Source organism: Cheilinus undulatus, linkage group 4 (assembly GCF_018320785.1).
Source record: "Cheilinus undulatus linkage group 4, ASM1832078v1, whole genome shotgun sequence".
In the NCBI taxonomy this organism is placed as follows: domain Eukaryota; kingdom Metazoa; phylum Chordata; class Actinopteri; order Labriformes; family Labridae; genus Cheilinus; species Cheilinus undulatus.
In genome coordinates this window covers 33679867-33707771 of record NC_054868.1, presented here as the reverse complement: position 1 = coordinate 33707771, position 27905 = coordinate 33679867, and the positions used below count along the sequence as shown (strand labels likewise).

Here is a 27905-nt window from a genome sequence, read left to right as displayed (position 1 = left end):
ATGAGTATGAGATATGACCCATGCAAAGAACGTATGATACAGTCTAACTGGCATGTCAGGTTAGCTTCACTGTTTTTCCTCTCTCTGGAACATTCTCTGAGCTCTCATTTCTTTTTGGATTTTTTTTATTTTTTATTTTTTTGGTAAAAATGAAATTAAATGTACATATATAATAGTTTTTAGACCATGATTAAAAACATTATGTATTACGGTCCACCTTAAAGATGAAATGAAGAGAATCTGTTAAAAATTTTCAGAGTTAAAAGTCAGATATTTACAAGGAAAACTTGAAATTTCCAAGTTTTAACACTTTCAATTTTGATACTAGAAACTCAAAATTATGAACTTCTAAAATTGTAAATTTTCAAAAGTGTAAAGTAAAAAATTTACAAGAAACCAAACTGACAACAATGAGTTTTGACTTTATAGACACAAAAATTCTATCTCCTGGTTCATGTACATTAACAAAATTTAAAGATGAGAACAAAAATAAAAAAAATTTAACTAAGAGATCCTCTCAATTATTTTGTTTTTCTAGAGTGGCTCTAATACAAGTCATAATAATGGATTATAAATACATACATCTTTTGTCAAGAGCAAGCCTGGTATTTCTCTCAAACAGTGAGCTGATTATAACTTGAAGCACTCAGGTGACTACAAAAGGGAAAAGGCAATTTGAAAAAGCCACAGGCAATCAGAAGGAACCAGGGGGTGTTCTAAACTACTATGTTCTTGTCTTAAAATTAAATGAAAGCCTGGATGAGACCTAATGTTTAGGATCTCTTTGAAATCCAACAACTGTGAGGTTGGGTTCTTTGGCCCTATATCTTCTAATGTACTACTCACAATTGGCATTACTAGTTTTGTTATACTCTGTACAATCTTTAAAGGATATCTTTTCCTGAGTTCAGTTTGTACCCCTTTATATTCATTTTGTTGAATTCATAAGTAGATGTATTTACTTTTTAGGACTATAAATCCAGAGCAGTTGGATCTTGTTTGAAGATTGCGTCAGCAAAAGCATCAAAGATTCTGGCTTGATTTATTCCATTATTGCGTGCACATATTTGTGCTCAAGAATTCTAACTTGATTTTCATCTTTGAGCTGAAAAGGGATATCAGCAATTAGATTGGCATGATGTACTGTCCTATGTTGCACCTTCAAAAGGCAGGCTTCCATAACTTTCAATGAAAAGAGAGGGTGAATGTTGGCGTAAAGGTTGGGGTCATCACAAATAGACCTGTTCCAGTAGTGATCCATTCACTCTCCAGTTAACTGTCCAGTAAAGTGCTTAATGCAGTGGCCTCCAGAATAATATTTACTGCAGCAGTCCGTCTCATGTCGCTAAGCCCCGAAGGCCAACTCAGTATCGGTTACATTCAACTTCTTATTGATTATGCATAATCGCTGGAGGTATGTCTTTCCCCTTGACTCTGCCTGCGTCTAAAGTGAGGTCAGTGTTGTAAATCCAAAGAAGTAAAGCTGATGAACTGATGAAGCTAAAGTGAACAATAGAGCTTAATGTAAATATGTATGCAGGGAGCTAGAAGCATGGAGTAGGCTATGAACTGTGTATCTGAAACACTACATTTATTTTCTTGTACACTTGCAGTGTTTTCAGCTCAGTGATGTAGCAGTTACAGTGGCATTTGAGTAAAACTGGAAAGGAACCATTTCATAAAGCCAGTCAATTAATTACCTCTAAAAACCACTTCAGAGTAGAGTGAGGTATGATCCACAAAAGATTTTAAAAAACGCACAAACAGAAACATTATAAGGAGGGTTAACTGCAATGAAAAGAACGTTGTAAAGGCTGTAAAAGGGCCCATGGAACTCAATCAAGCAGAGTGCATCTTGCATACTTTCAAAAGGCTTCTTCTACCATTAGGCTTGTATCATTATTATTATTATTATTATTAAGTGTTGCAGGGCAACAGTCCTGTTGGATATAAGAAAGGAACAGAGGTGTCATTCATTACATCTTTCAACAGAAAGCCTCCCAGATGAAGTCAAGGTCTGTAAAAGACCTCAATCTGACATTAGAGGAGTGATGGAGTGTAACATCTTTTAGATGTCCAAGAACTACTGTAATGTGTACATTTATCACCGCAGCAGTGATAGAAAAGGAACCATGGTAACTTCAACAGATCATATTGTCCACTTGTGGTTGAATCAACATGAGTACACACAAGCCTGCAGCATCAATTAAAGGATACGATGTGATGACACAAAACCAGAGAATATTGGTTATACATATCGACTGACTGCTGTGAAATGTGAAGAAAAATATATCTCACATGCAACTGTCAAAGTGAGGAATATTTATAGTTGTAGAAGCAGAGTTTTTTTCAGGTTATATGAAGACCATTTCGTTTTACATATCACAAGGCTACAGTGCCATGAAAAAGTGATTGCCCCCATCTCATTCCTGATTTTTTTTTGCATATTTTTCACACTTCAATGTTTCGGATCATCAAAACAGTTTTCAAAATCTCACGAAGACAACCAAAGCAAATACATAATGCAGTTTCTAAATGATGATTTTATTTATCAAGGGGGGAGAATTTTAACCTATCTGGCCCTATGTGAAAAAGTAATTGCCCCACATTCCTCCACAGTGATGCAAAAGACTCATCGCCACAAACGCTTGAATTTAGTTATTGCAGCAACGGGTGGCACAACCAGTTATTAGGTTCAGGGGGCAATTACTTTTTCACATAGGGCCAGAAAGGTTTGATTTTTTTTTACCCTTAATAAATTAAATCAGCATTTAGAAACTCCATTTTTTATTTACTTGGGTTGTCTTTGTAAAATATCAAAATTGTTTTGATGATCCGAAACACTTAAGTGTGATAAATATGCAAAAAAATCAGGAATCAGAAAGGGGGCAAATACTTTTCAAGGCACTGTATATAGAATAAACCACATAGCAAATGTAGAATAAAACTGTAGTTTTTGTTTTAACTGAACTACTTCTCAATCTGCTGCTCATTTGAGAGTTGCTAACATATCAATTCTACTTTGTATCCCTTTCCAAAATTTTATCAATAATTAAATACACAGCTTCTGGTCAGTCCTGGGCTATAAATAGCCTTATACAGCCTGTTAAAGTAACTGAACCATTACGTATCTGTGTGCATGTACCTGTGGTCAAAGGTCTGTAGTCCACTTACATGGCAAGGAGGACATAGTGAGAGTTAAATGGAGTGTGATGAAAATACACTGTGTTGAACAAGTAGTCTGGGCTCTTACACTCAAATTCTGGATTTTGTACACATGATTTATTAATGGCAACCGAAGAGGTTGTGGGAAAACATCAGAAGAGAGGGCAGGTTTTTTTTAATTCTTATTTTTATACTGTCGATATATGTGCTGTAGGTAAAGGTGATTTTAGGAGATTTGCTGTAGCATCAGTAATTTCAGTGTTTAAGTTATTTGACAGTGTTCAACTCTGTAAAGAGTCAACTGATCTAAGCTCTGCCGACGGCCATTTGAAATCTGGGAGATGTGTGGGCATAGGTCCCCATTCATGACTGTGAGAAGATAGTTTAGATGTGTTTTTGATGTGTTTAGTTGTGTTTTAATGTTGCCTGTTGTACAGTGATCCCTGCTGGGGTTGTTGCTCATGTTTCTGTTGGATTGTCATTGTTTTGAATGAAGTTACCCACTGAGTTAGAGTTTCATGTTCTCTGTTCCTATTCTCTTGTTCTTGCCAATAAGAAAAGATCATTCTACTCTGCATTAGTGTGTGAATATTGAGTGAATGGGTAAGTGTGACCTGTGGTGTAAAAAGCACTTTGGGTGGTCCATTCACCTACCATAACTCATTTTGCTGGAGTCAGGCCAAAAACAAGCTCCTTTTTTTTTTTTCATAAATCCGTGTTTTTTTGCCCCTTATATCTGTGAGTGGGTTTGACACATTTTAAACTATTAAAAAATACTTGAAAAGTACTGAAAGTTTTATTTGTTCAGTTCTTGAAAAGTGGTGATTTTGGAGATAAGAGGTTATTGCGTGGCGGCAGCGATTTGTATCTCAAGCAGTTTTTTTCTCCTTCATCCAGCGGAATAAGAAGACTTCTTCCAGTAGTCACTATTGAGAAGCTGAAATATTTTCAGGGGTATTGTCACTGGTTTTGGCCCAAGGGAAAAGTTCAATATTTAACATATATATATATATCTATATCTATATCTATATATCTATATAGATATATATATATATATATATAGATATAGATAGATAGATAGATAGATAGATATCTATATATATATGTTTATATCTATATATATGTTTATATATATATACAAACATATATATATAGATATAATATATCTATCTATATCTATCTATCTATATATATATATATATATACATATATATGTATATATATATGTATATGTATATATATATATATCTATATATATGTATATATATGTATATGTATATATATATATCTATATATATATATCTATCTATCTATATCTATATATATATATATATATATATATAGATAGATAGATATATAGATAGATATATATACACAGTGCTTAACAAATTTATTAGACCACCACCCAAAGTAAGGTTTATGCCACAGATTAAGAGCACTGGTAAAAATTCGTAATCACCAAAATCATTTTTTATGTTTCTGCAATGGTTAATACACCAATATGTAGAAGCTCTTTAACCAAAATGATATTTTTAATGCTAAAATATAATTATTATTATTATCCATGAAATTTACAATTTACTGATTTACAAGAAAACTGAAAAAAATAGTAAAGCACATTAATATTTCTTGATTCATATGTCAAATAATAGTTACTTACTTGCATTCCTGAAGAGAAAAATTGGTTTAAGTGGTTTAATGTTATGCTTGACTAATTTCTGACTTCTTAGAGAAGCCCAGTGAGCCGGCTCAAATTCAGGTATAAAAAGGTGAATTCAGTTTGAAATTCCTCATTCCTGTTCAAAATGGTAAAACATGGAGAGCTCACTGAAAACAAAGAGTCTGTATTAAAGCACTTCATGATGCTGGATGGTCTCAACTATGACAGGTGGTCTAATAAATTTGTTGAGCACTGTATATATATATATATATATATATATATATATATATATATATATATATATGTACACACACAGTATGTATTTGGAATCTATAATGTAATGAAAGTTACTGAGACTGGTCAGGAGAAAAGCAAAAGCATCTTTTCAAGCACAAAAGCTTGTGTGAGTCTTTTCTCTTCTCATAAAGGTACAGTGTGTATTATTAGCGACATCTGTAGCAAAAAGTTGAATGTGAAAAAACAGCGTGGTCCCTTTAGTGGTACTATACAAAAATGGCAATGCAACTTTCCAGAGTTGGAGGGAGGAGGCATACTTAAGTATGAATAAAAGGCTTACTCTAAGTTAATAACAATTAAATAATTTCTACATATACTATGTCCCCTTTATTACTAAGCTTGTTCTGCTAAGTGTCCCTAAATATTACACACTCTAACTTTATTTTTATTTTTTCCAGTTCTTATAAACTACTGCTGTAGCTGCATCCACACTAATCTCATCACCCATTGCCACTGTTTACAGGCTTGTAATAAAACCAAACCATGTCTGTAGCTACTGCCCTGCTCTCCTCAAATGACACTTATTGGTCCATTCATTGTGGAACAAACATTTTATATTGAAGCTTTTCCACCTGATGAATGGCATGGGATCTGGCCTATTCATCTGCTTTGTCTGCCAATAATAAAAAAGGTTTAAACTGTTTGATGATATCCACTCTATCAACCAAAGTCCACGACATGCAGTTTCTGTGCAGCCATGTATCTCTTTTAGTGCCATCTGTTTCCATCATGTGGACTCTGTACTCCAGTTAGAAACTGGTACAGTGGCTGTTCCCTTAGCATACAGGAACATTGATAATTGTGATGGACCCACATTGAGAGTCGAGCTGCCCTCCTCTGCAGATCATTTGCCTCCGATCTAGGAGTGTTTACAGTCAGTGTACTGGTTCTTTCTTTAAATGCAGGGTTATGACCTACTGAAGAAGAAAAGCTGTGATAAAGTGTCACAGCTAATCTGGTCTCCATCTATAGTTATCACAGCATGCTATGTACAGTGAAGCAGCTGCATTCATTACATAACAAACTGTACAAAGTTTCACTTGTATGATGGCTGCAGCCCACTTTAAGATGGAAAAAAAGGTATTTAAGGTGTGTCTTTTACTCCAAAATGCCCACATTATCACTCTTATGTCATTAGACCAATGAAAGAAGGATGTTTTTGTTCGTACCCTCTTTTAGTTGCCTCTCTTCTACCTCCCTCGGTTAATAAAGATTTTCCTCTTTTAATGGAGACAGATGAAATAATCTATTCTTTGGCGTAAATGTAAATGTGTAAGTGTTTATGTGAAAAGCTGTGTAAACAGCGGGTGCATAAAATGGTTTAAACACAAAGCAAACCAAGAGGACATACAAACAGAAACTGTAATTTGGGAGAACATTTTCCAGACTATTGCAGGTCCATTGCAGTAAGTTTCACACATCAATTACATGTCTTTAAGCTAAAGTCTTTAAACCAAGCATAATAATTAGTGCTTTCCTGTCTCTGGTCAAGATGGCATAATGAGTAAGATGTGATTAGGATACCCCTCTGGGTGCGCTTGGCTCCACAATGAGGTGAGAAGAGAACAATGGAGGAGGAAAAGAGAGAGTTTGTACTCTGGAGCTAGATGGGACAGAATCATAAGAAAAGCTGTCGACATGAAGAGGGGCAATCTTTACTTTGTTATGATCATGTCCAGACTTTAGGCCACTGGCTTAAGACTGCTCCCCCTGACATCAGGGAGATGACTGCAGTGACACTGATCAGGATGTTAATTAGCCTAATATATCAGAGTACTGTGATGGTGGTGGTTACAATGACTGTGCCTGAAAAAGTAATGATGATGACAGTGATGACATAGAGCCTTGAGCGTATTAGCTATTATTTAGCTTGCATGGACCTGTCATGTGCAAGCCTACCCCCATATTAGAATTACATTTTACACTCCAACATATAGCTATTACTCTTCATTCTTTTTTTCAAATGTTTTTATGCTATGAATGCCTGTTCTCCATACTTGGACAGCGACTTTGACAAAGAAAAGACAAAGTGCACAGAGATGAAGATTTCAACTGAAATAAATAGATTAACAGGTTAAAGGGAAATGGAACATTACTGAACAAACAGAGTGGTTGTAGTGCAAGAAAATAAGATATGACTATATCAATAAAAATAAAAACAAAGGTTTAGGATGTGGACTGGGTAGAAAAAAGTATATTAGAGCAAAAAAGGACAAAGTTACTGCGGTGACTATTGAGTGGTTATTCGAGCAACTCTGTGGCTGTTGAGCGGTCATCACAGTGTCTCTGTGAGCCATCAAAATCAAGAAGCATAGGGTGGTATGGGTATCACAAATGTTTTTGCCTACGTGGAGGAATTACAATATATAAACAAAAAGCTTCCAAAAAGCACCACACACAATGTTTGTATACATAGTAACCTGCAATATATGAAAGAATTCTGTCTTTATTCTTCTATATTTAAGTGTAAGGAAAAAAAAATCGTATTTAGTGGTGTCTACAATTCTTCCTTTAGAAAGCTTTAAATGATTAATTTCTTAATATTTCACTGTCTAGTTCACGTCCAAACACAATGATCAGTCATTTCTATCAATCGGCTAGCAAGACATAATATTTGTAGCTCTGTTCACAGCTAGAGATCTGTAATAAAACTTAATTGACAAAGCACCTTGTCGGATAATGAAACCAAAATTTGTATGCATGTGCTGATCCGTGAGTTACAGTATAATGAACCTATTTAACCCTGCAGATTTTTTCCTCACTAAAGGGCAGGGAAAGTAGCTTTAAAAAGCTTTCAATGCATCATAGAACAATGAGTACTTTTGATATTTTTGGGACTTCTGCCTGTGAGTCACCCTCAAAGAGATTTTTTGTGAACAGGTTAACTAACTACTTAATACAGTGAAGCTGACTAACAAAATGAGGCATAAAGGGACCAAAGGACCATGTTACATCTAGTTGACATGACTCTTGGACCACCGGTCGACTGACACCATCTCTGTAACATAGTAATACCTTTAAAGTCACTTTTAGGTCTGGTGGAAAACCAGATAAATGACATGAAACTTGCCTTGTTCTTATCATCATCATTATGCATGGTGACTATGTCCCAACTTAACTGGGGCTATCCTGGTGTCAGGTCCTAAGTCCACTGTCCTGACAAAAATGTATAAAACACTAAGTCCTGTTTTAAACAACCTCTGTCCCAATTTTAGCCAACTTAAATGCCAAACCAATGCATTATTAAAATTAAAATTTAAAAAAACCTTTATGTGTGTGGCAGGCTTAAGAATACAACAACTGCTCCACCACTGCCATAAGCTTTGCAAAATGAACCAAAAATTGCACAGAGTAAAGGCCATATTACCCCACCTTTAATGATGAGAATGGTAGACAAAAATGTCCTTGGGCTAAACAAAGTTTTTACATCATTATATGCAAAGGACAGGTTTTGAGAGGGGCATCACTCAGATCCTTCCTCATCAGCAAACAGTTGGGGCGAACCAAAAGGGCACACAAATCACTCACTCTTTCAGCTGACGTCAAAGGGAGCAGTGGCGCTGGTTTAAGTGACAGTATGTTAAGAGACGCTCAAATAAGGAGTCCTAAAGGCATCTTTGAAAGGGACCATGGGAACAAAAGGTGACGCCCACTGAAGGGCACAGGAATTTATCACAGGGCTCCCAAAGCAGGAGAGGACAGCCACAAAGCAAAATCTATCCAAATCCCTAATGAAAATAAGAGAGAGAGAATTTATAAACCCTAAAACCTTCACATGTCGCTGTGAGTAAGGGTTCCACAGCCTTCCACAGACAAAGAGAGTGAATATACTTGACTCAGTATGAAGAACCAAATGGTTTAAGTGGTCTGTTGTCCACAAAAAAACAATAAGCTGAGTACTGTGATACCTCAATAACTTGTATAAAGCTTTGAGTTCTTTTTTAATGTGTGGGTGCTTCCAACAGGAGTTAATCAGATGGCTCCCTCTTACTACCTGACAGCATCTCCATTTGGGATAATCAATTATTTTACCTTGCCTAGAACAGTTTGGTGAGGTCTTGACTTCGCTGTCTGTGAAATCTTGTGATTTGCCAGATCTTCTTCAAGCCCAATCAAAAGTCCTTCAGAGCAGTCACAACAGTCCTTGTGGACTTATTCAGCAGATTAAAAGCCACCTGAGTCAATAAAGACCAGTGGTCTACAATGTACGAGTCATGACTTGATTATCATTGGTGTGCCCTTTTGGTGGTGATCAGTATTCTTTACCATTAGTGTGAGGCTATTGCGGACTACAAGTCCACATCTTTCAACAGAGTGTACTTAATTATTAGGCAATAAAAGGTGTCCTATGACTTGAAAACTACCCTACAAAGCCTCAAGGATTCTGTGCAAACAAATGTAACCACATAAAACTACATAAATCTCACAAGTTACCTTCAGGTAGCCTGCCCAGGGTATCACCAAGAGACTCCAGAAAGCCAAACTAAAATAAACCTAATGTGTAGAGATCCCACATTGTTTCATGTTTCAATAACATCTATCACTTCAGTATACTCATGCCACTTTCTGCTGCATTATTGAAGAGTTTAGCTACAGAGAGTTTCCAGGTTGTTTTTCAGAAGTTAACTTCAAATGTAAAAAGTAAAAAAAAAAAGAAAAGAGTTTATTACATTCCAAACAAGATAAAGCAGAACACATCAAAAAATAATGAAGGCAGATGTTGAATCTTATGAACAATAATGATATTTCAGTGACTTAGGTAAAAACAAATACACTAATTGGGACCTATTTTTCACAAATTGTGTTTTCCGGTTTTGTTTGAGAGCAAAGAAAAACACAAACAAGTAAAGAGGTTAAACAGAGGCACACAGGTCTTCTCAGAGTGAGGTATACAGAGGTCAGCACGCCTCAGGGAATTTACATTTTTATGAGTAAATGGAACAAACATATAAAGTGGGATTCAGGCTTCTTCAAAGCATCTCATTGGTATTACTAACGGCTTCAAACCAAGGCAAAGGGCACAAGAGAAAAAGGATCCTTCTTGGGTTTTCCTAAAGGTATTACAACTTCTACAACTACAACTTCCAATCAGTGTGTGGTTAGTATGAAAGGGGAACTTTTATTCTGATAAGGAGTTGATCACCTTTAACCAGCGTCACCCAAATTACAGCCTAGGGTCAACTGTAGCCTGTGTTTTTTTTTTTTTTGTTTTTTTTGTTTTTTTTAATTATTATTATCATCTACCTGCATCCAAATTCTAAAAACAAGTTATCATAGATTATCATAAGATTGTTAATATATGTGGAAAATAAAATTGGTCCTAAGGCCAAACCTTGGGGCTTACTTTTAGGAAAAAAAAAAAAAAAAGAAAAGAAAAGGTAATACCAGCCATATGAACACATTGGGTTCTGTCAGAAAGGTAATTGGCAAACCATGATGCTGCTTGTTTTGATAAGCTCATATGACGTAGCAAATTTATCAGTGTTCTACTGTGTCAAATGCCATAGATTTATCAATAAAAAGAGCAACACAGCATTTCTAACTGTCCAAAGCATCAATAAAATCTTTTAAAACCTTAAGAGTAGCTCTAATGATGCTGTATTGCTTTCTAAAACCAGTTAAAAATATGTTAAAATGTTTCTGTCAGAATGTTCCTTTAATTGATCACTAACTATTTGTTCAAACACCCACATAGGCTATATGATTTTAAATAGTTACTGTGCTGTGATCATGAAAATTATACCTTTGATTATGAGGTGCATGCTGATTGTCTCTAAATTAGTTGTAAGTTTTGTGCAACATAAAATGGTTGAATAATAAATAATGCATTAAAAAGCTTGTTTTATTCAATTAGGTTACCAGAAGGGTGCAATGACGATCCTGTCATGGATTTACTGAGTCAGCTTGCTGAGCAGACTCATGAGTCTCCATCTTTTAGCGGGTATGTTTGAGAGAAAAGGCCGTCTCCTCTATTGCGTTATGACGGAGGGAGCATACGTGTTAGACAAGAGAAGTGATGGATGATGGCATAATGCATTAGGGGACATAAGAGGGGGGAAACTGAAGTGAAAGGCACAACAATTCTGGATTTTATTGAAAACCCGTACATATTTCTGATTTTCCATGGCACCAGTTTCAAACAGGTACACCCAAGAAGTCTTCTTAGAGGTATCAAGGACAATTGGAGCAATAGCCTATAGTGCAAATCCGGACAGACAGACAGACATGCTGCCAATTATGGTGGTAGGAAAAAATCAAATTTAGCCTGAATTAGAACATGAAGCTTGTGGTCGGTTTCATTGAACTTCTTAGTTTTTGACAGTGATGTAAATGTACTAATAAAAATGATGATACTGAAATCTTAATTCTTAATACCATGATGAATGAAAACAAAAGTATAATGGCAGTGAATAGCAAAAAAAAAAAAAAAAAACCTCTTATTTCAATAATAATTAGGTAAGGCATATTAAAGTGGCCTAGTTGGTCTTAAAAATGTTTTGTTCATGGCAGTCAGTGTTAAGTTTGTACATCCCTGTTTAGCCCACATGTGCACAACATTATGGATCCCACATCTAGTATCAGAAATCTGTTCACAGAAAAAAAATATCAAATGCCATTTCATAGCAATATAGTCACTGTCACATTATATTCATGCAGACTGTGTGAAGCATTTACTTTAGAAATTCAAACTGTTATGCAAGTCCATTTAAATCAGACTAAGATTATAGAAGTAATAATAAAAGTGCTCTTTAAAAGGATGAGTTGTGATTGGCCATTTGCATCAGCATATTGGAACATAGAAGGGAAAGAAACAAGGCTCTGTTTTCAAGCTGCAAGCAGCGACATTTGTCAGAGAGTCTGAGCATTGCTAACGGAGCTGAATGCCAAGCATGTCATTTCTGGAATTAAAATAGCAATCAATGATAGCTCAGGCTTGATGTTGTAGCTGCAGTGTCATTTCAGCCACAAATGTCTGAACAAACAGTTCAAAGTAATGATGCATATAAAATCATGGTGCACTTTGAATTTGCTTGATTATACTGTCTTTTAGAAAGGCTTTCATCTTCAACCTGTGGAAATGAGACAACCGTGTATATTACTTTAGACATGCATACTGATATATATTACATTTTAAGTTTTACCTTCAAGATTGCTTCATATAGTAATGACAGAAATCAACATTTCTGTGGATATCTCAACATGTATATGATACACATGTGTATAGTGTTGTATCTAATATACAGTTGTTCTCTGAAGGATATCATATTCACCGATGCAACTAGCCTTTCACAGGATGGAATATGTATATTAAAGCTGTGGATACATAGGCTGGATTTTCTCTCATCCTTTTTAATGAGGAGGGTCTGCATCCCTCTGTAAGAGAAATACCTTTGTGTGCAGAAATCTCACTCCGGGGCACTGTTACGGTGACTTGACCTGCATTGCTCATATATTTGCGCATAACTTGCCAAAAACTCCCCAGTTTCTTAGCTGGTGAATAAGAATAGACAGATGTGGATATATGAGCGTGCCCCCATGTATAATTCATGACTGACCTCCACCAGCTTGTTAGCATGTTCGCGGAACACCTGGGCGTACTCCTTCACTTCCTTCTCGTTTCCACTCTTAGCCGCTTCAATGAGCACCAGCAGAGGGACATTGGTCTCCAGGAAGGAGTCAGAGATGTGGTCCATCACTGCCTTCCTCAACTGGAATACAGAGCAAGAGAGATGGAGGGAAGAGGTCATATTATTAATAATACTGCAGATGACTTCACTGTATTACATTTGGCAATGATTACATATCACTTAGCATTGTAATGAATCTGGTGCAGCAACATAATGGGGTTGAAAGGACAGAGTGAGGGGAAAAGAAAGAGGGAGATTGAAAAAGGGGAGGAGAACTCTCAGCGGGCAGGAGTGTAAATTGCTTGTAAGGTGTCATTTTTCCCATAAGGCCTTTTACTAGGGCAGACTTTGTGACTTCTATCTTTGTTTATGGAATCGTTCTGTACCAAACTGGCAGGGGACCGGTTGTTTTATAAGACAGTAAATGGACCCTGATGCTACTCACTGGGATATCTGATGAGATGCCAGAGGGAACAGTATAGAAAGCACAACATTTAAGTCCTTTATCTTACACAAAGAGAGGGTTAGCCACATGAGAGTGGTACTAAGACAGATGAGGAAACACTATAAGGTGAAGGTGTCAATTAATGTAGCATTAACATTCATTTATTTTGAGCCTGTATAAAAGCTTCATTTATTTAACACTTTGTTCTCATTCTCTGCACCACAAAAATGTAGCTTTATGAAGGTTCATGTAAAATTTAAAGATGATATTGTAAACATAATCATTAACACAAGTCAATTTTAATGAGCTGTTTTAAAACATTATTGTTGTTTCTTGGTAATGAAATTATTATGGGTGCCAAAAAAATCCCTGCAGAATAAAATAATAGCAGCGGTAAATGTACTATTTTATTAGAATTACTGTAACACACCAAATTCACAAGCAATTTGAATACATTATCAAACCCAATAAGGGTGAATGTAAACTTAAGGACTGAAATTGAACGCATAAAACCCTAGTCTCTGACTGCTGGTTTATCACTTCTCCTGACGCAAAAATGATGACATTAAGTCTTTAATTAACAACATGAATGACAGAGATTTGTTTGATTATTCAGGTCATTTTCTGTAATTAGAGGTAAGGCAAACACTGCGGCCATACTCCTGAATTAGAAATGTTAAACGAGAGGGCAGAGAAGACTAATAGCTGTGACAGACGAGGGAAAAGTCATTAAACCAACAAAAAAATCATATGTTAGTCTGTCAGTGGCACTTAAATAACCTGCGGCAATTACAAACTTAATTGCCAGCCGACAGAGTGGAGGAGAACAATGGTGAATTATGCCCTCCTAAGGGCAGATAATCCATCACTTTCGCCGCTGGAAAGAGACTAGATTTGGCCGGTCTTGTGGCCATGACAGGTCTGCAAATGCTGTAAACAACCAAGAGCCCACACTCTTTTTAAGCACTCCTTTATCAAGCACTCTATAATCCCTGATCACTGATTGGATGAGATGTGTACTGAGATGCAATGGAGGTTTAAAAACCGTTGGGCTATTTCTAGAGAAGAACTGATAAACTTTGGCATCTTTGAATTGTGAGGAATGGCTCTTTTTCACACGGCAGGGAACAGTGTTGAATCAGTGCAATTGTGTAACCTTGCTGCCCTGTCGCCTGGTGGGAAGGGTGAGGAATCAAAAAAGATAAAAATCTTGCATTGCCAGAACTATCTTCACACTATGTTAGGGCTTTTGCAGCATTGGAAGGAGCTGTAGCAGAACATACCATCTTTCTGGGAAGGGAGGTAATAACAAGGCTTAAGTGCAGTTGGGGTTACCTCCATGTTTACAAAATAACAAATAAATAGAAATGATGGGATTTTGCATTTTGTGTAGTTATGTCACCGATTATTATTCACTTGTTTCTATAGTTTCCATGTTTCTAACCAAGTTTAGACTGAAGAGTGTCTGCTTAGAACACTCCAAGATGCAAATGTGCAACTGAAGTACAAAACAAAATGAAAAAGCTGTGAGGAATTGTCATGGCAATAAAATATTCATTGCAAATTTTGGATAAACAATCCTACTCTACTGATGTCTGTCACATCTTGTGTCGCGTTCCTGTGAAGGAGAACTACACAGTGCATTCATTATTCAAACCAAACTGCACTATGAACTTTAGTAAACAATAATCCAGTATGGTATCAGTAAAAAAAGGAATGTCACATGCTATTCATACATGTTTTCATTCATTAGTACCTGCACATAGTCACAAGAATTCATGTAGAAATCCTCCTTCTGATCATCACTGCACCTCTTTAATTTTCTAATATAAAGTTATAGAATAATATCTGAGTCCGAAAGCCATTTATGCCACTGGGAAGAAAATCTCCTGCAAGTTACAAGTTGTTATTGTTGCCTCTGCAATCACCAGTTGATGGCCCGTACTGACGCGTATGCATAGGAGGCATGTCGAGGACTGCTAGGGCCTCCAGATACTCATGAATGCCCAGCAGCGAAACTGATTCTGACGCTGGGTTTGAGTGAAGAAATGATACAGACGAGTGATTTCCCAAGTCGCAGTCTCTCCTGCACCATCAGCATTCTAATGCCCACACACCACTCCCACAGAAATCCATCTTCAATCTTTCAGATCTCCCCTCCCTCCATGCTCCATCCCCTCCGTCCCCCCTCCAACACTCCCTCTGTATTTCACCAACACTTAAAGGAAATAAACCTGGAATTCCAATAGATAGCAAAGGCTCTGTTCATTAGAAGTTGACAGGGGCCGCTATTTGTCTCCCCATGGGCACTGCCACAATTGTTAGAGCTGTGAATGTAATAGGTTTCTATATTACATATTAATATTTCTAAACTACTTGATGAATGCTATGGGTGGTGGTGTCATGTCCTGAGTTTCATCTGTGAAATTAATTTTGCATGCATACATTTTACTTTTCCAGAATCTTATCAGCATGCTGGCTGGTAGCATGTAGGCTGAGGAGATATGGTATTAAATACAGCTTAGACCCAAACCTTCTGTGATGATAAATCTGTGTGGACAGACAGGTAGATACAAAGATGTTAGGAAAAAAAATGAGTAGAAGGAATATTTTGTTAGGTCAAAAGTATATGGACACAAGCAGGGTGTTTTTATTATTTTCCTTGAATATTTAAAACAGTATCTCAATCAAAACTATATCAAAATATGGCGCATGGTGATATGTAGTGAAAAAGCTGTGCAACAGGCTACTCTTTTCTAGTTTTTCTAGTATCTACAAGTCCATGTGCATTGATTGCATGGTTGCAAGATGTGCAAAGGGTGCAAGGAAACTGATTAGACATGGTCAGAAGTATAAAACATGCAAGGATGGGGGAGATTTACATTAGTTAGATATGTTTAACTGCAGTGATTTAAGTTATAGTTAATAGATTAGTGCAATTAGAGCAAGCATGACTTAAATCACATCTTTAAACAGTTATAAAAACCATTGTAATATGAGTTGATGCAACTCCTATTAAGCCACAGTGAGGCTAACAGGGTACTACACCTCTTGCCTCTTTCCTGTGCTTCATATTAACCAAACTGGTGATGTTGTGATGATGTCTGACTGCTCTTCAGTGTCTGAGTCATATAAGATGATAAGTGGGCTCAGAGTGAGTTGTCGTCCATCACAGACCACACTGCTAACCTAGCAGCAGCATTGTGTATGCATGCAGTTTATTCATGGCTGATACAAATAGGATCTGTATTGTGGACCAGTGATGCCACTCTGATGTCCAATCAGAACATAACGTAAACACTGGACACAATATGATATTGGATTGGCTCTGATCTGTTTTAAACACGACAGGAGTGTGGGAGTGTTCCACCAAAAGAAATGATGAAAAACACACTGGTATCAGAAACTGTTTATTTACTTTGTTGAACACCTGTGTCAGTATCTATGTATTCAGACTTTTATCTTAAAATTCCAGAAAAGTTTTTCATGTTGAACAAGACAACCTGCCAATATCCTTAGGACAAAAAGTTGCTCATGCAACACTGGTGAATTCTTCGGTAAATTCTGTTCCAAGGTCAAAACCAAACCTTGATACACAGGTTCCATGAATAAATGATTTTCTTCAGTTTGGACTTTTGCGTTGGCATAACCCTCACTTGAATTGCATCCAACACCTTGGATAAAAATGAAGGTCAACCACAAGCCAGGTCCAATTTCTTAACATTAGGGCTCAAGTTCCCCTTTGAACTGGAGTCTGACTGGGAGAAAAATCCTGCAGCCTCATTCCAAAATCTTGTGCAAAGCCTACCCAGATGATTGGAGGCTATTACAGCAGAATAATTATTCATTTGGATCCAGAATCATAAGTGTTAACGTGCAATGCTTGAATGTGTAATGACACTGCTTGAGCTCTCACAACTTTTGGCACTTTTGGTATGCATCCTGTGAGTGAAGGATTAAGTCAATAAATGAAAGAATAAGCAGCTGGCTTTCTTAATGTACTCATGTGATTTTCATAAATTAAAAATGAAAGTAAATTTGTTCAGGATTTGGCACAATGGTTGCAATTAATAGCTTTGCTATCCCAGAATTTTAATTACTTGTGAAATGGTGTAACTACCTCCTCCTTTAATCCCCTCATCATGCATTTTATCCTGTGCATCTCTTTACTCTTCCTAACAAGAGAGCAGAACAGCAAAAAAATAAAAAAAAAACACTGAATCCCACCTGATACTAAAGACACAAACTGTTGCGAAATAATGGAAATGATGCATGATCTTAACACAGATTGACAGACCAACATGGTAGGTGTTGTGTGCTGAATAGTGGGAGGGTTGTAGGATCTTCAAAGACAAAATTAGCATTAACAACATTTGCCGCCTAATGGGAAAACTGTGTGCATTTTGTAGGATTAGACACCTGCTCTATCATAAAAAAAACAGATGCCTGAGAAAAACTACCACAAACATCTGCTATGCTTAGTGAATGACTCAAGAACAAACTTAAAAGTTTATATTTTGAGGATTTGAATAATAAAGACTGAAATATCCTCCACACAGGTGCATCTGGAATAATTAGAATGTTAAGGGACAGTTCAGTGTTTGTCAGTTAATACAGAAAGTGATAATTATTCATATACTGGACTTGCAGAGTCCTGAAAATAGCTCCACTGTGCTTGTTAACTCAACACCTGCTACGTTTCCTGAGCCCCCATTCTCTCCATCTAGTTTAGCACCCAACAGTCACAATCACGGGAAAGACTGCTGACTTGACAGTTGTCCAGTAGACACTTATTGACACCCTTCACAAGGAGGGTAAGCCTCACAAGGTCATTGCTGAAAGGGCTGGCTGTTCACAGAGTGCTGTATCAAAGCATATTCATGGAGGGTTACCTGGAGGGCTGGTATAATAACTCAGAAGTTTGACCTCATCTCAGGCCACTTTGTAGACAATTGTGTGTAAATATGACTATTCCAACATTTTGTGTAACCAAAACTTATCATGTATAAAGCTGAATGTTGTAATTTCCAGTGTTATAATGTAGCAGTATTCCTATTCATATTACCATAACTCCAAGTAATGTTATGATAGAGCTACTGTGATTTATCAGTAAGCAGTATGTTACAGAGTGTATGCACTCGCTTTATATTAGCCAGTTCTGTTTTTCAGGGTAATTACTGGCAGGTTTGATTGCCTGAGGCTTACTTAAAAAAAACAAAACAAACAAAAAAAAAAAAAAACAGTGCAACTTTTATACACTTAAAGTTCAGTGCCGCTGAATAACCACTTAAGGTATGTGATAAAAATTCTACCGCAAAAAAAACACAAATTTTTACAGCTGAAAAAAGGTATTTCACTGTCAAATTTGTTCATTGCATGGTAAATAAAACTGTTTTTTAAATTCATGATTAAACTTCAGCTTTTATAGTAGCATCAGTGGGACTGATAACCACCTACTACTACTGTATAAATAGTTCCACTGCATATTTTGTGGTAATGCTCTGGTAACCATAGATGCCAGTAATTTATCATAAAAACACATTTATTTTAACACTAAAACTCATAATTAAACATCACAGTTCAATGTGTAATCAACAGTATTGATATCCACTTACCCTAATAGAGCTCAACATTGCCCGCACATTTTTTGGTCAGGCGTGAAATGTGCCATTCAAATCCCCCAATTTCTTAAAATCCTGATTACAATGCTTCTAATGCATAACCCAAGCTATACAGCTCCCTGAATACTCATAATTATAAAATTATGGCACAAATCATTTGAAAACAGAGAAAAAGACAAAGCTACACGACTGTGTTCTTTTTTAACTAGAAGAATGCAACTATGCATCCCACTGTCCACTGCAATTAATTTTAATCCTTGTAAATGAATCCACTATGGAGCAAATCAAAGGGATTTTTGATACCAGAACCTCCCTATTGAGCCCTAAAGTGATAAAGGTTGTACCACAGTTTTAATGGTAATGATGTGGAAACCACAGGTGCCAATATTTTACCATATTTTTTTTAATGATTAAATATAGAATCAAAGCCAACCTTCACCATTTAATCACCAGTTTTGATTACCTCTTACCTTGATTGTATAAAAAAAGTTGTACCTGATTCTATATGGTTAGGATGTGGTAATCACTGGGTTCTTAATTTTCATGAGCTGTAAACCATAAACCTTAAGGGGAAAAAGGGCTTGAAATAGTTAATTTTATATGTAATTAATCTAGAATACATGAATGTTTTGCATTTTTTAATCAAGCCCTTGAAAAAAGGGAACTTTTTCAAGATAACCTAATCTACTGAGATGCATCTATACACATATGCAATTAGAGACCAACTCAGCTAACTGAACTTGTCTGCAATTCAGGGAGATTTAACCATGAATCTAAATTTGGAAGGGAGTTCTGTTAGATTATTATGTGCAGTTGCATTTTAGTTTTTGTTATCTTTAACTTCTCATTCTGAACACATAGCAGAAGGTATCTTGGGGTCAGCCCAGGAAAGTTTCTTATTAAAATGTCAACAGCAATCACACCATAAATGGCTGGAGCTAGAGCTGAGCGGAAACAGCCCAAGCAAATCAAAAATTAAGTAAAAGCTCTCGTATATGATTTCTATCAGGGATTAGTGTGGGGAGTGATGAAAGGTGGGTGGAGGGGCTGACTGATCGTCAACAATCTGAGGACAAATACATTTGACATTGTGTCTCAAATCCTTCATTTAATGTGCTCTACAAAATAAAAGACTGGTCAGGGAAATCCAGTTTTAGAAACAAAGAAAAGAACATAGATGAGGGCTGTTTTTCATTTAGGTGGTTGAGTTCCAAGCAATGGCAGGTATTGATCAGGGCTGACTGCTGAATACCTTTAATTGACGCTGTAATTATGGGATTCTGACTGGGAAACAGTATGTTACATCTATGAGAAGGGCCTGAACTGCCTTTACTTCCTGAGTGGGATGAGGTCCTTTAACATCTGCCTGACAATGATGAGGATGCTCTTGAAGTCTGTATGCAGGGGCAGCAGGCTGAGGGTAGTGGACTCAAACACATAAAAACATAAAAAACTTATCTACAGGAGCACAGATGGTCGAGTGGTTTAAGGCGCTACCCATGTACACGGGCGGCCCGGGTTCGAATCCGGCCCGTGGCCCTTTACTGCATGTCTCTCCCCACTCTCTTCCCTGTTTCCGAGTCTATCCACTGTCCTTCCTCTTTCAAATAAAGACATAAAAAGGCCCAAAAATAAATCTAAAAAAAAAAAAAAAAACTTATCTACAAGGCCAGTAATGCTGTGGAGGTGGAGCTGAACTCTGATAGTGGTATCAGAGTGAAGAATGTCTAAGCTGCACATTCAGTGCTAGACTTGTCCCCTCATGATGCACCACAGAACGCCACATGAGATCTTTCCTGCCTGTGTCCATCAAACCCCACTTCTCCTCCCTTTGAGAGTCAGACACTTAGTTTGACCCTGGAATTTTTCACATTTGACCATACTTTAAACTCATCTACTGTGTAATATTAACTTCTGTTCTACAATCTGATTACACAATATTTTACTGATACTAAGGTTCAACTGGATGCGCTAACTCAATATGAGAAAAGCCTGGGTAATACTTTTAGAATCCTATATCAGAAAGAAACCCACAGACGAGTAAATAGTGGATTATAGCTGTAAGGCATTCCTTTGTTCTTGTGGGTTACAATAGACAGCAGCATCAAACAGACTTCTCCTAATTCTGACATGGAATGTTGTCTTAACTAGATCAGAATATAACTTCCATTTGTTACATTACAGCACTAGGAAAATGACCAATGGCTGATCCTGGTGTGACATTAAGTAACCTGAGTGAGCTGATGAAAGCTAATTGCACTCACATACTTCCATGATCATTCATTTCTTGCCCTAATGTATCAAACCGAAGCACTGTTGACTCGACACACTAAAAATGCATTAATCTGTCCATGCTTTTGTCAACTTTCAAAATCATCTCCCCACCATTTTCGGGCTGGAATCATGGGAGGTGAGTCAGTAGGCCCCTTTAAGGCACCTGAAGGTGTCAAAATGACCTAAACAATATGTGTGGAGTTCCTAACTGCCCATTTCCTGCCATGGTATAAAAAGAAGAACTGTGCCTCTGGAGTAAAATCATTTTCATGCAAGACAACGCACCACTCCAAGTGGCAAAAAATGCTGAGACCTTGGTTGCTATTTGCATAAAGGGAAAAACATCATGGTGCGCCCACCATCATCCTCTGACCTCAACCCTATTAAGAACCTGTGGAGCATCCTTAAAAGGAAGCTCTATGAGGGTGGATGACAGTTGAGCTCTGGGAGGCAATTCTGGCATCTTCAAAAGCAGAAACCATACATGGTCACACAAGCTCAATGGATAAGAGAGTTGTTAAGGTGATACTAAAAAGGGCCTCATATGTTAATATATTACTTGATCTGTAAATATGTTTTTAATTGAAATAGCTTTGATTTGAGAAAAACAAAAACAAAAAAACCCTCCTAATGCAAACAATTACAACAGATTTCTATTTCACTTCTTTAGAAACAATTGAGTGTTTTGCATAATTATCTGGTACACTGCATTTTAAGTTATTTTGCAAAAAATGCCTCATCATTGGTAATTTGTCAAATAAAATCTAAATTACAATGTATCTGTTGAGTAATAATAAATCCTTTTGGCCACCAATTATATAGACTTTTTAGGGAAAAATGAACAAAAACAGTATATGCATAACAATTTGGACTACAGTGTATTGTCTATATCTTTGAGCAGCACTGTGACTCAGTAGCTAGCACTGTAGCCTCACAGCAATAAGGTTCCTTGTTTGAATCCCAGTCTGACAAGGCTATTCGGTGTGGAATTCTCCCAGCTCATGAGTGGGTCCTTCATGGGTATGCCAGCTCCTCCCACAGTCCAAAGACATGCTAACTGGCTGATGTTAAAATTCCTGTTGGTGATGCTAAATTGCCCGTAGGTGTAAGTGTGTCTGCTCGTTTGTTTCTATTTGTAAACCATGTGATTGGCTGGTGATCAGTCCAAGGTTTTTACTGCCTCCCACCCACTGACAGCTGGGAATGGGTCCAGGCCCCCACAACCCCAAACAGGATAAGCATTGTGTATAATGGATAGTGCTCTATACATGACGTTACCATTTCTTCATACACTCTACACTTTGGTACCCATTACTTATTTCCGTTCTGTTTGTATTTCTATTTCATTTAATATCCTGTATAGATATTCAGCTTTCTACTGCTAAATTGTTTACATGTGATTCTCCCCTGGGAATTAATGAAGTATTTCTGACTTCAATTGGTCATTTCCAAGGACTCCAATCATTTCTGTTGTGATACAAATCTTCTGTTTAATATTTAAAGAGAACCCAGTACATCAAAACAAGTGTCTGTTGTCATGTGCGGTCCAATATTACAAAATATCCAAACCACATCAGTATATGTGTGGCTGCAGACACAGGCATGGCGGCCAAGCTTATGTCAGGAAAAAAGCCAGGGATTATCTGACTGTTTAACACCAAGAGAAGTAGCAGAGCGCTCACTGGATAGTGATATATCAGCTTGACACTCTTTGAAACCTTCAGGGCTGTTTCTTTCTTACTGCTTGGCCGAGCTTTTAAAAAAGTGTTTCCCAACCTTTTTTTTTTTTTTTTTTTTTTTTCTTTTTTTTAACACAGCACACATTCTAGGTTTAAGAAAACCAAGAAGGTCTAAATGACTATTGGCCACTGAAATACGATCAAATACTGCATTTTTTAGAGTTTAAAGTTCATATAATTCATGTTGTAAGATCGTGGTAATCTTCAAATTGGCTGGAAATGATGATAGGCTGATACTTTGTTATGAACGCAATTTGGGACCTTTCACTATCTCCCTTATCAACAGTCTGCCTGCTAATTGGGCTGTCAGACAGTAAGCTCAGTCTGTGATGATGCAGTTTGGTACAGAAAACTGGGCCCGTACCAGACAAAAAGATTTAGCAGTTCAGTGTTATTTTTAGGCTTGGCTTTGTTTTTTATTGCAGTTTGGTTATGCCTAAATGTGCTATAACAGATTTTTGTCCTTTTTTTGTGGCAACATACAGAGATAGTTAGTTCTATTTTGTTTATTTTTGAATAAGAAGCACATATAAGAGGTCATATCTTGAATCAGAAAGATTTTTTGCACAACTTAAAGGTTGTTGCTCTATGTAGCTATATATATTGTGTAGAATGATATCACTGTTGAAATCAAATTGAACTGTAATAATATATTAAGAAGGGGTGGGATTAAATAAGTTTGCACTTCTTCCCATTCCTTTTAAAACATGTAATCTTGATTATTAAGTGTTCTTGTAGTTGTTTTGTTTCATCTTTCTCTTCAAAATTTGAATGTCTTATGAATGTATATGACCATTTTTCATTGTTATGCTTTTTACATGTTTGAAATAAACTTCACTAACTAACTAATAAATAACACATGCTGAAGTATACTATTTATTACAGGAAATTAACCTTTAAATATAAAATGCAGATGTAGAACGTTCTTAATAAAACTCCAACAAGCTGAAGTGAACTACAGTTAAAAAATGTAGCATGTTTGTTTCCATCTGTTCGTATTAGGGATGCACTGATGCATCAGTTTAACATTGGTACTGGCTGATATCAGCCCTGCTGACAGACTTCAGTCCATCTGCAAAAAAAAAAAAAAGGAATTTTTCCCTTGCACCTATTTCAGTAGCGATTGGTAATCTGTTGTGTTCCATCAATGTATTGCTGGCAAGCTAGTATACCTAACTACTGATTCAGAGATTAGATATTTATTGGACGGAAGTCATCCTTGGGACAATATCTGATCTGTTGTCATGGTGAAGTGTGAGCGAATATGTCAGCAGCATGGGAGTCTTTTGATGTGTTTCCACCAAGCATTTAAGTACATTTCTGTTCAATATGGTTCACAGTTATTTTTTACTGATGTCAATACAAACTTCTAGCTTAACACTCTCATCCTTTTGTTTTGTTTTGTTTTTGTTTTTTTTTTTTTTTTACAATTTTGCCTCACAAGCACTTTAAGTCTTAAAGACCTTGTAAAACATCAACCTTGTAGTGCACAATAAATCTCAAAAGATTTTTAGCTCCAGGAAAATCTTGGCTTTAAGATAACGTGTGCTGCAGTAATGTTACTTGAATTTTACAAAAAGTTATGGCACTATGAAGACAACACAAAAAAACAAAATGGAAAATAAAACCCACAGGTTTTTACGTGTGACATATAGTTATCAATAATGACTAAGATGTTTTTTGCATTACTTGCGTTACTTCTTCTCCCATCTCTCGCAGACCAAAAAGTGAAAAAAATAACCATTGTGAGACAAAAAGTCCTTAAAGTATTCACATGTTTACAAAACAAGTCATTGTGCTTCTTTGTATTGGCTCTATTTGTGCCATAATTCAAAGCAGTTCAAGTCTGCAGTGACACAGGGGGCCAAATCACAGGCTCTCTGTCTCTCTTTCTCTCTTTTATGAGCTATTCAGGCCATCTCCTCCAGGATCAAAGTGTTGAGGCATGCACAGTTTAGCAAAGCATGGGGTGATGACAAAAAGTCTGCCATTGGTTGTTACAGCCCATGCGACAATGATAGGAGAACAATATGATGCTATAATACTAAGGTAGCAGCAGAAATAATCAAAAACTGATTATAAAATGGATAGAAAGACATTCATTATCAGAATAACCAGTGTGGATTTAATCTTTAAAGACCCCGGAAAGTCACCCAAGTTCCAAGCTCACTAAAAAAATCCTCCATAAGAACTATGGCGGCATGGATAGCGACATAATAGAATGGCAAAACTGGGGACTTTGAGAGGGAAAAAGTTTCTACGGTTTGCGGTTGTAACCTATGTCTCTTCTTAGCGTATACGACAATGTCAGTCTGTGAGGCTTAAACCCTCTGCCCACAGAGTAAAGGCACAGTTGGCTGTGGAAACAGTAGCAAGATCAGGGTTGACCCTACAAATCTAAACTGAACTAACCTCAATTGCTTAGTGGAAACATGTTTTTAAAAGGTCAGTGAGATGCATATGTATGCATAGCAACATGTTTATGTAAAGAAATGTTGGCTTTATTAAGTTAACACTGATGTCTTTATATGTTTGTTCTACAAAAACCACAATAGATTTCTACATTTTGAGAACATTTTTAGCGATAGATTGGCCTGCAGAATTCCATTGTTGTGCAATATATTCTTGATATCAGCCCCCTGATATCAGGATTCTTAAGGTTCTTTTTAATTTAACTCATGCAGCTGTAGGGAAGAGGACATTATGGGATAAGTAACTGTAATGTAGATCTAAGTAAATACACTTGAAAAGGTGTGATAAGAGCAGTGCAACCATTTAACACCACTACCTAGAATGCATTGGACAACAATACCAACCCACATGTTAATCATTTTTATTCTTAAAATGTAGAATTCTTGATTGTTTCTTTGTTAAACAATCAAAAAAGACACTGCGAATACAATAATAAACTTGTTGTATAAGAAGTAGTCAAGGGTTCAGCAAATGATGTCTCCATACATGGCTGTGTTCTCACCACTATCTAAGGTAACAGTAAGCTGTCAATAATAAAGCTAATGACAATTTAATGCGTCGCCTGAAAACATTCTGCAGAAAACCAATGAGTGGATTCTCACATAATCTTGAACAGTTATTCCAAACAAAGACTTACAGCTGACAAGATCTGAGGCAGCTGTTCCTCTTTAACAGGATAGCACTCAACAATTAAAAACAGCTGTACTAATCAACAAACTAATGACAAAAATGGAAATGATTTCAACATCCCAAAGCAGAAAGAGAAGGAGAAAGAGTGAAAAAATGTAGCAGTTGTGCTATAGGGAATCCTGGAATCAGCCATCAGTCAAAATAGGGCCCAGAGAGATGAGCTGACAGATGCATTCATTACAGACAGGTTGATGGGGGGGGGGGGGGGGGCTGAAAGCACATGGCTCATTTCCAACTACTTTGTCGGCTAGGTTACCTAGGTTACCTTGTGAATACTAATTTAAGTGTGAGAGAAACGTAAAACCCAAAAAATAACTTACTTAAACAATGCTATATCAATGAATGTGTTAAATTAAATAAATCTCCCTCTGCTGTAACTGCAATACTACTTACAGGCCTCTGGGCCTTTGAAAAGAAAAAGCTCTAACTGTATATGTTTGACACAAATTAATATATGCAGAGACAGCTACAGTAAGCTGCTAAGTGTCTCTAAGTCATGCTCTTCATCAGCTCTCCTTCATTTCCAACTCTCAAAGAGGGCCAGAGGCTAAAGCATTCTTATTACCATGGCAACTGTGGATGTGATGAAACATTTTCTTTGAAAAACATGCATTTTATCTGTTGACTAAGTGCACGGTTAGTGCCTATTGTGTTAATATAAAACCACACAAAATTCTCCATATTATTTGCTAGTGAGGACAGCTGGTCTTCTTTATTTAAAGCTATAATATGTGACTTTGAGAGAATATGTGAAGTAGATGTCAAACTTTTACACAAGTTCTTTGGATCAAAATAAACCACACCACTCCCTCTCATCCCCCTCTCATCTCTTAGTCACTCAAAGCTGTTTGGATTGATTTCCAGTCAGATATGCAGCCCAAAGTTGATTCATTTTTAATTTTGTTGATGTAATTCAAAATGAAGAAAGTTTTTTCTCAGTAAAGAAAGCTCATTTGTTAGCCATGAGTTTGACTCTTCCTATGGGATTCAGTGCCTCTACATACAGCTTTCACTCACCGCTTTGGATGTTTTACCATTTTATTGCTGTTATAAATCAGTTATGATCACTATTGTCTGACTTTGTTGACATAAAAAATCCCTCTTTATTGCCTAAGTAAAGCAGATTTCTACAAATTAATGTCAATTAAACAAAAATATGTAAAATAAGTGGCTGCATACATAACCCTCCCCTTAGAGTGACTGACCTAATTCATCAGAGGTCTAGTCAATTGATGCTAGTATCACAGTTAGTGAAATAGGGATCACCTGAGTGCAGTGAATGTGTCTCAAGTGGTTGTAGTAGAAAGACACCTCTGTCTGGAAGGACCAGTCACTGGTTAAGCAGTATACCTTCTCTTATATTCCGAGTTCTTCACCAGTAAAACCTTAACGAGAGAGTGACAGACATGTGGGAGACTCCATAGTCAAGTGGAAGAAAGTTTTTTGGTCTGATTAGATCAGAACTGTTCTTTTGAGCTGTCAGACAAGACACTATGTTTGGTGGACACCAAACTATGAGCATCACCACAAACACACCATCCCCACTGTGAAGTGTGTTTTTTGTCATGCAAGCCAAATAATATTTACCTCAACTGATTTATAAAATCAGTAAAAGGGTAAAGCATCCAAGGGGGTGAATACTTTTATAGACACTGTATGATAACATGAAACTAGGCTGGTTTAACTTTGTTTAGAAAAAATAAATGGGGGTTTTATGCTTGAGAGTTGGATTATTCTTAGCATTGTGACTGTAAGTCATAGTATTCGCGACATTATTTTGAAGCATTCTAGTGTTCATCTCAGGCTCTAGAAGTGCATCAGGTGAAGGAAGGTCAAAATATAATTGTTTTTGGGATAATAAGGTAAGCAAATGTATTCAAAGTACATGCACTTCCTAAAATATTAAGTGTCTCA

General features: G+C 36.7%; 1 protein-coding gene across 1 annotated transcript in view; it reads right to left on the bottom strand.

Moving 5' to 3' along the window:
- ctnna2 (catenin (cadherin-associated protein), alpha 2) overlaps window positions 1–27905 on the bottom strand; it is a 514927-nt gene that overhangs the window by 101636 nt on the left and 385386 nt on the right. Inside the window, exon 9 of the mRNA XM_041786313.1 lies at window positions 12679–12831. Within this exon, the coding sequence (XP_041642247.1) occupies window positions 12679–12831 (153 nt within the window). The remainder of the gene's footprint in view (window positions 1–12678; window positions 12832–27905) is intronic.